Source organism: Mercenaria mercenaria, chromosome 18 (assembly GCF_021730395.1).
Source record: "Mercenaria mercenaria strain notata chromosome 18, MADL_Memer_1, whole genome shotgun sequence".
NCBI lineage: Eukaryota > Metazoa > Mollusca > Bivalvia > Venerida > Veneridae > Mercenaria > Mercenaria mercenaria.
In genome coordinates this window covers 41,708,544-41,720,424 of record NC_069378.1, presented here as the reverse complement: position 1 = coordinate 41,720,424, position 11,881 = coordinate 41,708,544, and the positions used below count along the sequence as shown (strand labels likewise).

Genomic DNA, 11,881 nt, shown 5'->3' with positions numbered 1-11,881 from the left:
AAGAAATAGTATTCTGTTATTTACCGTACACATAAAACAGTGGTAGATGTTTTTGTAATTTATGTTGGAAATACATAAAAGATTTTTAGTAGTTCATATGTTTTAAAACATCTGAAAACAAATCTAAATGTCACTGCTCCCAAACTGTACTAATCAAACTTCATTATTAATACAAATAAGTTTGAATATCACTGTAACTAAAATGTATCACACAAGCACGAATGCACATACATACTAATCTGAATGTTACTACATCCAGTCTGTACCATACAAACACAACTATCACTGCACACTAACTTGAATGTCTCTGCATCAAAGCTGAACCAATTATAAACCCATCACTATCAGTGCACACTGACTTAAATGTTGCTTTATCCAACTTGTATGCCTTCTGTACAAACACTGCTATCAGTGCACACTATTTTGAATGTCTCTGCATCCAAACTGTGCCATACCAGCAGCACTTTCAGTGCACACTATTTTGAATGTCTCTGCATCCAAATTGTGCCATACCAGCAGCCCTATCATTTTAAGTCAGGGTGAAATGTAGTCATGTAAATTTAATTGCCTTTCGAAAACTGCTAGAGATCATGCATCGAGGATCCACTTTATGCGAAAACTGCAGAAAAGATCCCTTTGGAAAGAACAAAATCAAGGCACATGTAGATAAGCAGCAGTCTATATCATACTGTTTATACCAGCAGTATAAAAAAATTACACTTCTACTTATAACATTTTTGAACTGCTAAAATTTGTGATGAAGGAAATTCATTAAAGTTCAAAACCATACTTGATTTGTACATTGTACATTGTACACATGAAAGATTCCACATGTACATAGTACACATGAAAGACTCCACATGCCCCTTTTTATTTCTGAAACTGAGAAGGGGAATTACTCTTACACCTACAAATGGGGAGAAATTATAAAAGGGGAATAACTTTACAATAATAATATTAATGTTTGACAAATTTAACTAAATATACATGTAATTCATGAATTTTATCCTGAAGGAAATATAAATGATACTGACAAAATAGACACATATAAAGTGATGCAGACTGACAGAAATCTATTGAGCTTATAATGTTTCCTAATTCCATACTAATAAAATTAGTTCTCTCAATTAACTGGCAATACAAAGTATGTTGACATTATTATTTGTACTGTGTGGACATATAACAAAAATCTGATGTAATATGTCGGTGATTTGTCAGAATTCTCGAAATTTTGGTTTAATGTATGAAAAAATATAGCGCTTTCCAATCAGCTGATCAGAGAATGATGCCCATGCAAAGCAAAAAAAAGTATAAAAAGTTACCTTAAACAAACTCAGAGCTAATTTCTTCATTGTAAAGTTGTGGACAAATTAGGATCCACTGAAATTTTACACCAGAAACGTTCCCATATTATTCCAAATCATCTCCATGTCGCGAAAACCGATACCTCAATATTACAGGTATATGTGGAACATATGTCAAAAATGAGATCGCCACATGCGGTGCACGAGTCCAGTCTCACCTGGGCGATTTCATTTCAGTACCGAGGGGTGTAGGTCTGCTGATTCTATTGGAGGACGTTGATGATCAAATCCTAATATTTCGACCTTTGCGTACCACACTATGTATGTGTACAATATTTAGATTCATGATCAGCAGGAGAATTTTCTTGAAAAAAAAATGCGGTTAAATTGAATCTTTGAATCTTCCTGCAACATTCAGATAAGCGGTGCAAATGGTGAAGATGTTTTGATGTACGGAATGGCGAAATTCTTGGCTGTCCCAAGAAATGAAAGCGGCAAATATTTTTGTCTAGAATTCATTTGCTTCATGCTTCCAGGAAAGTTTGGTATTAAGTTTTCGAACTTCTTTTGACTATCCCGTTTGGTCGCAACGTTGTTTTAGTATTAAGTCTGTCATTTGGGCATTCTTAAATGATTTAAAGTAGTGAGTCGGATTAAAAAATAATTTCAATAGTTTGATATTTATAACAAAACAAAACAAAAACACACACACACAAAAAGAAGAAAAAACACGACATATTCAGATATAATTTACGTGCTATCATAAAACATAACTTTTTTCATGAAAGTTCTGTCACGGATTGGCGAAAAAAATAGAAAGATAGTTAGTGTATGTGTGGCCAAGAGATGGTCTGGTACACTAAAAAGATGCATCTTGCTCTAAACTGTGTTGCTTCCATTGTCTTAGCCCTTGTTTGCACAAAAAACCTCTTCTATTGTTTCCAAACTGTTAACTAACCATCACTGGACGATTATGAAATGTCTCATTTCATGTAGAATGTATAACTGTGTGACCGAAGCACTCGTTCTTCACAAAAATTCGAACTAAGATATATTTATATTGGATTTTTTTCTGCACATTTTGGCCAACTTGCGTACCTTATTTCTATAAGGAAAATGACAGCTATTTTGTTTCCATAGAAACATAAAACAAACTGGATTTTAATACAAAGTTTCGCTACTTTTTTTCCAACTTATGCTTTACATCATAAACTTGATAAACTATAGAAACTAGAGCTGTCATAGGAGAAACGAATTATACCCCCATTATACCATGGTTTTGTCGCCGTGTTGGTGGTGAAACAGTGTTGCTTTTTTATGATCGTTATTCCTAACATTTCAACACGTGGAAAAGAATAATTTAGAGGCATTCTGTTTAGATTTTTAATAGCTGATAGGTCATGTAAAAGTCTTCGAAATTGACAAAGTTTTTTTCATGTGATCAATCATTACTATGAAAAACTGGACAAGTAACGTATGATATAGGGTCAAACAGAATGAATCTGGGTGTCGTATCTGTTCGTGTTTATAGACTATTGCTAATGATTGATTTAGACTCTAGCCAAAGGTATAGTGCACCGTCTGTGCCTTGTGAAAATATTTTGACGGTGCGTATCGGACTGAGTCTGTAGCTACATCTCAGATCTTGCGACCCATACTTTCCGTTTGAAGTTGATGATGGGATGGTCAAAGCTAATAAAGCGCTACCAATGTTGTATGTTGCTACCGATAGGCCCGTACCTGCACCTCTGAAGATCGCCATATTTCTGCATTAGGGTTTGGTGTGGTGGGAGGGGGTGTGCGGTCGGGAGGAGAGTGAAAATGTAGCATGGATCAAATCAACGGAACCTGATAATGTATATTTGCAATTGGTGAGGGAATGGTCCCAGATGATATTCCGGTGAGACTTCGTGTATTCTCCTAGAACAAACGCTTTTTCAGAGGTATCTATGAACTTTATTTCATGAAATAACATTCAGAACCTCCAAAACAATTTAAAAAATTGATACAATTTAAAAACAAAAAATCACAGATAAATCACAAAGCAATTGCAATTGGCCTTCCACCTGGTCACTGAAATATAGAAAAAGAAGTTGTATTAGGTTATGTTACATAAATAGATATTTAAATAAATAAAGAAAACGCAAAAAAAAAAAATTCAAACGTATGGCTTCGGCTAAACTTACTGACGACTCCTCCAGGTATATAATTTGACAGAGGAGACATTTGAACTCCAGAATATTCCGTGTCATGGTAAATAGAATTTAAGATGATTTATAATTATATTTTTATTAACACTATTCATTCATAAAAATTGTACTTTCAAAAAAGTCCTTTAATATGATGAAAAAGTAAACAGGGCCAATGTAAGAATGCCGAAATGTCAAAGGGCGGCTACTATATTTCAGCGCCAAAATGACCATATACCATATAGCTCCAACATTTCCAGTATAATCCGAAAGAGCAAGGGTTCAACCTCATGACCCCTGGTTTCGTAGCCCGGCAACATCAGATTCACTCGATTATTGATCCTACACGTGCGCGTGTATCTCGTGCACGTTTTCATATACAAATTATGAATAAAATAGAGACTTACATATAAAATAGACACTTACATAATAAACAGCTTAATACAGGCCATCATCAACAACATCTCCACAAACAACTTCAAAGGCATCTGTAAAAACAAACAATATGTAACAAGTAATAGAACTAGTTTGGCTAACCTACCCTAAAATTCTGTAAGAAATAGTGAAGTAGCCAAATCATTATGAAGATGAAAGGCAAACAAGCAAAATAACAGCAAAACTTTATTTAGATATGTAACCACAAAAGACCAAAATATACTAAAACACTGAGTAAATACGGAGAGATTTTACAACCGTAGCACATCACTGAAAGGCTGCTGTTTTGATAAATTAAATCTTCATGACGACCTTTGGAAGCGCTAGTTCAGTCAAACTTCGTAGTGTCGTTTTTAGCCGTAGGTCCGTAGACATTTAACCCCCCCCCCCACCAAACCAAAAAAAAAAAAAACAAAAAAAAAAACAAACAAAAAAAAAAACAAAAAAAAAAAACAAAAAAAAAACTTATATATAATATACAAGCACGTGATTCGCAGACTCACCTCTAGGTTTAGACCTGGCATAATGAGAGGCTGAGTGGTTGATGTCGGCTTCTGTTAGTATATTCGTCAAACTCTCTGTCACTGCTGTGTCAGCCATTTCTAATAAACAAAATTAAATTCTTCACAATAAAATTTGACAGGCTTACGATACATTTCCTATTATCTCCATTTAAGGGGTCTAATTATAAAAAAAATGTTCAAACATTTTTTAAAAATAAATCCCGGAAAACTTTATAGATCTATATACTACATGTCTTTAATTATGCATTTTGACAGTAGCGAATTCTCGATCACATGTGAACAGAAGGACCACCTACGATTCACGATTATAGGTAACATATTTATGCGAGTACATGTACAATTATGGTACTTACGGCTTATAATGCTTGAAGACAATGACACATTGTCGTCTGCGACATTTTCTATGACGACGACTGTGTTGCTAAGCGACGTCTGCTTCAGCGCGTCTGCAGCACTGTTTATAATGCAGGACACGAACTCGCCAACTGTAGGGACGTAGAAAGTTATATTATATGTGTATATTGAATATAAAAAACAACCTTACTGTTACACGTCTGTTTTTTTTTCTTACATTAGAAAAAAATTACCATCGCAAAATACAGAGTTCGAATCATGTATGTACACATGTAATATGTAAAAAAAGCGAAATGCTATTGTTTGCTACTAAAGTAAGTATATTGTAAAGTTTTAAGACAACAATTTCAAATCCCGTCTGAAAGAGACATGCAAACAGATAAATGTACGGATTTTTAGATACATTGGAAAGCAAGTTAGAAATTGTACCGATTAAAAAGCAACATCAAAACTAACTAACGACTGATATCAACAATTATCAAAACGTTCGCATTTGAAACGAGGCCCCAAGGAAAAAAAATATGCCCCAGATTTTATTTGCCGCTGTTTATGTTTATTTCAGTTGAAAGAATCACCTAGTTTGTCAAAGTCGTTGTCAGCGTCTGCAGTTGGTGCATGTTCATCAGTAACACCCAGGTCGTCTGTGAAATAGAGCAGTTTGAGAAGAAATGAAAGAAAAGTTTTGAATTAACATCATGAGAGAACAGAAAAAAAACAGAAGAAAAAAAGTTATGAATTTACATTTTTAGGAAAATAGAAAAAGAGAGTTTTGAATTCACATCCTGAGACAAAAAAGACACAAGTATGAAACTTTTGAGCAAAATAAGAGTGTAACAGTTACGCTTATGAACTTCTGTTTAATATCTAAAAATATATGGAAAAATAATTAATAGCTTTTATTTTTATTTACAGAAAAAATATATTAAGTGTTGCCATGCTTTAATTCTAATGATTTAGTAACAACTGAGCCGTCTGTAGAATCTTGAGTTTACATGATTACCAAACAGATACAAAAATACAAAACAACAACAACAACAACAACAACAGCAACAACAAAAGAAAACCCTCAAAAGTTTTAAATTCACATTTACATATTCTCCTTAAATATATATAATATTATATTAAAAAAGTCAGTAAAATCCTTGTGCAGGTATAAAATATATAAAAGTTCAATTTGTAAGGAATAAACAGCAGCAGACTTCTGTGTTTTACAATTATTTTAATTCTTCACTGCAAGCGCTTTCAATACATATATCTTCAGGCAGTTTACATTTTGAAATAATGTACAATGACGTCACGTCATAACAAAAATTACGGGAAACGTCGTAAATAGACGTTGCGGCAAACTTCAAGAAAAATAAATTATACACTCAAGAATACTCTGTGTATGTATGCACACAAAACTTGAAACAGATATATTATACCATTTAAAAGGGAGTTAATAACTGTGCTTAAAACATATTTATGCTCGATATATCAGTTTAACAAATAATATCAAGATGATTAATTTAAAAGTAATATGCAAAGAAATTGCATGTTTTAGAGCAGACAGACATTGGGGAAAGATTCACTAGCCTTTTAAATAGGTAGTCAATTCATAAAGTAATATGCAAAGAAATTGCATGTTTTAGAGCAGACAGACATTGGGGAAAGATTCACTAGCCTTTTAAATAGGTAGTCAATTCATAAAGTAATATGCAAAGAAATTGCATGTTTTAGAGCAGACAGACATTGGGGAAAGATTCACTAGCCTTTTAAATAGGTAGTCAATTCATAAAGTAATATGCAAAGAAATTGCATGTTTTAGAGCAGACAGACATTGGGGAAAGATTCACTAGCCTTTTAAATAGGTAGTCAATTCATAAAGTAATATGCAAAGAAATTGCATGTTTTAGAGCAGACAGACATTGGGGAAAGATTCACTAGCCTTTTAAATAGGTAGTCAATTCATAAAGTAATATGCAAAGAAATTGCATGTTTTAGAGCAGACAGACATTGGGGAAAGATTCACTAGCCTTTTAAATAGGTAGTCAATTCATATAGACTAACTCTCGGCGCTATGTTTGTTCATTAAAAGTTGAAAGCAGTATGTAATATCTCTATTGAAACGTTCAGTCTTCAAATGAGAAATGTATATATGTAAAGATTTCACTGCAGTTTACAAAAGATAAAGGTAAAACATGCCTGCATTAACCCCTTTTAGCAGAGCTACCGGCGCCGCAAAGCGGCGCCGACAGCGTCGCATTACGGTTAAACGTATGAAAAATAAAATGAATAGAGAGATCTAACTGTGTATACTATCGAGTTGAAAATTCGTGGTACTTTTTGGAATCGGTGTTGTTCGGATTTTTTCAAGTACACTATGCACATAGTAATTAATCAGTAAAGACGTCAGTAGACGCTTACTGTTTACGGTTGACAAAAGCGTCTCGCTTACTGCTTTGAATATTGAATAAAAATGCAAATGAGCGTTTGATAATAAGAAATTAATGCTAAATACATTTTCTACGAAGAAAAAAAGAAATAAAACACAATATTTTCAGTTTGAAACGACTTTTGTCACGCTGTCATTAATGAACTTTATTATATATACTTATGCTTGTCTCATGACGTCATAACTCCACAATGGTGTCGTGGTTAGCGAGTTCGCGTTGTAACACAGAGGTCGTGAGTTCAAACCTCACCTGGGCCAGATTTTTTTTTTTTATTTTTATTTTTTATTTCATTTTTTTTTGTATTATTATGAGTTTTGAAAATATTGTATAACTAAAGTCTATTGTAATTAAATTTGGAATTGGAACATTAACTTTTTTACATTAAGTCCTCATTGCCCAACATTCACACGCAAAGACACAGAATTCCTTTGGCTATTGGCGTAATGAGATTCTGTTAGGTTTGAAATTTTCAAAGTTCAAGCTTTTCAATTTGAAGCAGTTATCATTTTGTGACTGGTTTCCAGTATGATAATAAGTTATGTAAAATTGTTGATGCGGTGCGTTTTAATAAGAATAACAGAAATTATTCAAATACGTTTTTTTTTCTTTATCTTGGTGCAGATGTTAATCTATACCAAACTTTCTTTTGATTATATACAGAATATTTGTAGAGTTTTCACATGTCGAGAATTAATCTTGATGCAGTCTAAAACATGCATTCAGAAATCATGAATTATCATTAATAATTTTAATAGATCTAAAGAACATAAACTTCCTAAACGAATCCATAATTCCAGATAATTCCAGCACCACTCCATTAATTTTTAACGGGCACTGGTGATTTTTCATGGGAGCTCTGCCTTTTAGGTAGCACCTACTTTCATATTAGTTTTAAAATCAGCTTTAATAGAAATGGAAACGAAGATATTCCATTCTTTATATCAAAGATATCTAGTATACATAAAATCAAACAATTTACTATTATATGTCTTATATTATAATTAGATAATCAGTTTTTATCTATTTTTGTGTGTTGAACTGTTACATTAATATAACAGAAGGCCACATTGAAACTTAAGATGTTTGATGCGTTCTAACACTGTTATATATCTTAATGTGTTACCTTCTTAAAGCTATTATTATTCTTATTGTTGTTATTACTATTAGGTTATTTAACATTGTTCTGTACAATACGGAAATATATTTGGGCGAGTACCCAGCTGAGAAAACCATATTGGACGAGCCGCTAGGCACTAGACCTTAAATAACCTTTTTATTCTATATTTATTTCACTTCATACATAATATACGTAATTCATTGAATGTTGTTTTTTTTCTGCGTATCATCATTAAAAAAGTATATGGTGCAACCTCCCTACAACAGCCATTTGGCGATTTGGGTGGTAATAATACTTGGCTGAGATATCATGCCCACAAACATTGTCAGCAAGTTTGGTGAAGATCGGATGAAAACTGTTCGACTTAAAAGAGCGGACAAGGCTAAATTCTCCGTTTTTAGAGTAATTCAAGGATTATAGCAGAGCTACCGGCGCCGCAAAGCGGCGCCGACAGCGTCGCATTACGGTTAAACGTATGAAAAATAAAATGAATAGAGAGATCTAACTGTGTATACTATCGAGTTGAAAATTCGTGGTACTTTTTGGAATCGGTGTTGTTCGGATTTTTTCAAGTACACTATGCACATAGTAATTAATCAGTAAAGACGTCAGTAGACGCTTACTGTTTACGGTTGACAAAAGCGTCTCGCTTACTGCTTTGAATATTGAATAAAAATGCAAATGAGCGTTTGATAATAAGAAATTAATGCTAAATACATTTTCTACGAAGAAAAAAAGAAATAAAACACAATATTTTCAGTTTGAAACGACTTTTGTCACGCTGTCATTAATGAACTTTATTATATATACTTATGCTTGTCTCATGACGTCATAACTCCACAATGGTGTCGTGGTTAGCGAGTTCGCGTTGTAACACAGAGGTCGTGAGTTCAAACCTCACCTGGGCCAGATTTTTTTTTTTTATTTTTATTTTTTATTTCATTTTTTTTTGTATTATTATGAGTTTTGAAAATATTGTATAACTAAAGTCTATTGTAATTAAATTTGGAATTGGAACAATAACTTTTTTACATTAAGTCCTCATTGCCCAACATTCACACGCAAAGACACAGAATTCCTTTGGCTATTGGCGTAATGAGATTCTGTTAGGTTTGAAATTTTCAAAGTTCAAGCTTTTCAATTTGAAGCAGTTATCATTTTGTGACTGGTTTCCAGTATGATAATAAGTTATGTAAAATTGTTGATGCGGTGCGTTTTAATAAGAATAACAGAAATTATTCAAATACGTTTTTTTTTCTTTATCTTGGTGCAGATGTTAATCTATACCAAACTTTCTTTTGATTATATACAGAATATTTGTAGAGTTTTCACATGTCGAGAATTAATCTTGATGCAGTCTAAAACATGCATTCAGAAATCATGAATTATCATTAATAATTTTAATAGATCTAAAGAACATAAACTTCCTAAACGAATCCATAATTCCAGATAATTCCAGCACCACTCCATTAATTTTTAACGGGCACTGGTGATTTTTCATGGGAGCTCTGCCTTTTAGGTAGCACCTACTTTCATATTAATCAAAGAGTGCCTGGTACAATTTGGCTGGTTATCGAAATTGGCCGATCAGCAAGTTTGGTGAAGTTCCGACGAAAACTGAATTATAGAGCAGACATGTTTTGGATGCTGACCGCCCGTCCGCTGCCATTCATAATCTTCTCCATTTTGTTTCTTAACCGTTTAATAAAAACTGCTGAGGTAGCTATTCAGACAGTCAGGGCTGATACAAATTTCTAGGTTTCGTTCGGAACGGCTTCTTTTAGCGACTTTTCAAATATTCCAACATCTGATGATCCTTTTTACTGTATTTTTAAGTTTTTGATTATTAACGAACGTTTTAATATCTAAATCAGATAGCATTGTTTTTGTGTGTTGTAAACAACAAAAACTTAAATTAAATCCAGATTTCAAGACGCATAATCAAACTCAGTACATAGAGCGCCTACTTCATCCGATTTACATTCGGAACATTTTCACGCGTTTCGGGCTTTATCGTATGTTTAACATGGGACTGTTGAACCGTCCAAATACAGAAAATACAGGATTTTTTGTACGTCCAAATACAGAAAATACAGGATTTTTGTACGCACGTGCATCCAAATACCGTAACGGTCACGTGTTGCAAATGAACGTTCGCGATTGGATAGATAAAATAGGTATAGAATAAAGACGCTTCATAGAGCTGGAAAACATGCCTGCTTACTGCAGGTTAGTTAATGATGCTATCTAACAAATACATCCTGGTTAATATACATGAGCTTGTACATTTCTACGAACTTTTTACGTCAAATAATTTCTTAACAAATGTGGACACGACCTCAGTTTGACTAATTCCATCGCAAATTATAAAATTAACAAACCTTTTTGAACTGCCATAACAGCCTGGTTTAGTGGCACTATTTTGTTTGACTTGTAGGGCGTTTTACTGATGACCATGTCACTGGTTCCCGTTTCATTCAAAACGGTGGTTGGATCTACAGTTTGGCCTCTTCTGGCATAGAACCTTTGCCGGAAGCGGTTTCTGAACCTTGCCCACTGTAAAAAAAAGCAACTTTAGTTTCAAAAGAAAGACAAGTATATCTACTGTTTTCAAAGGTAACCTTAACCATAGAAATTAATAAAAATAATTATTATATATTCTTATCCATATAAAGTACAAACAATTATAATATATTACTGCATTTTGATAAGTTTTTTTAAAACTTTAATCTATACAGCGCCTAAAATAACACCACAGTGCATATTTTAAATAAAAAAATGAAAGATCGAAATTATTAAGACTTATTTTTGATTTTCGTTTTATGTTCACTTGATGAAATTAACTTGAATAGACAAACCAACGAAGCTTTACTTGCGTATTTTCACTATATAAGGTAATTTATAAAGAAATTTAATAATATCTATAATTTGTACTTTACTTCTATTTTCCGTTTTTTTTTCATTTAAAAATAATGTAAACATACCCGCTCGTTGCATGATCGTTTAAGGCTTATAACCCACGCGAAACACCCAGAACTTTCTTTTGCCATTGTTATTCCATAATGAAATATTAAAATAGCAGTTGAAGATGTCTGTTTCTTGATGTGATGAGGCGTTGCTATAGAGCGACGTCAACTGCTTCCATGACGTCAGGACGTCGCCTGTATTAGATCTATCATAAAAACAGAACACATACGAGTGTAATGTAGCAACAGGGTACATTACAATGTCGACATTGATTTAAGATTGGAATCCATTTACATGTTATAGATTATAGGGGTTTCAAAAATACATCTGTACTTTAACATTGCATTTAAAAATATTTTATGGATGAAATGTGGGCCTTCAGAAGTCGGGAATAAGGTAATCGCATACTTTTGAATGAGGCAGTGTTTTGCCCGTTCTGATTGGTCTGTTATGTAAACACATGTAAGATAAGTGATGGTTTTCGAAACTGGACCTGGATAAGTGCGTTTGATGTAATTTATCACACATTTGACAATACTTCCTACTTTTAATGTGT

General features: G+C 33.2%; 1 protein-coding gene across 1 annotated transcript; it reads right to left on the bottom strand.

Annotated features, from left to right (window-relative positions):
* Window positions 1-3,228: 3,228 nt before the first annotated feature.
* On the bottom strand, window positions 3,229-11,519 carry LOC123537765 (uncharacterized). Its single transcript, XM_053530520.1, has 7 exons — window positions 11,343-11,519; window positions 10,740-10,914; window positions 5,382-5,447; window positions 4,806-4,937; window positions 4,432-4,530; window positions 3,920-3,981; window positions 3,229-3,377 (listed from the first exon to the last, which is right to left on the bottom strand). Exons 1-6 carry the CDS (start codon window positions 11,406-11,408, stop codon window positions 3,932-3,934), a joined length of 588 nt encoding a protein of 195 aa, XP_053386495.1. The 5' UTR covers window positions 11,409-11,519; the 3' UTR covers window positions 3,229-3,377; window positions 3,920-3,931.
* Window positions 11,520-11,881: the final 362 nt, after the last annotated feature.

Bases quoted from the DNA above. Each gene is read 5' to 3' on its own strand.
- LOC123537765 (XM_053530520.1), bottom strand. From the start codon at position 11,408: ATGGCAAAAGAAAGTTCTGGGTGTTTCGCGTGGGTTATAAGCCTTAAA. The intron at 4,938-5,381 runs GTGATTCTTTCA...ACGTCCCTACAG, and splicing joins CAACGACTTTGACAAACTAG to TTGGCGAGTTCGTGTCCTGC. The intron at 4,531-4,805 runs GTAAGTACCATA...TTTGTTTATTAG, and splicing joins GTCTTCAAGCATTATAAGCC to AAATGGCTGACACAGCAGTG.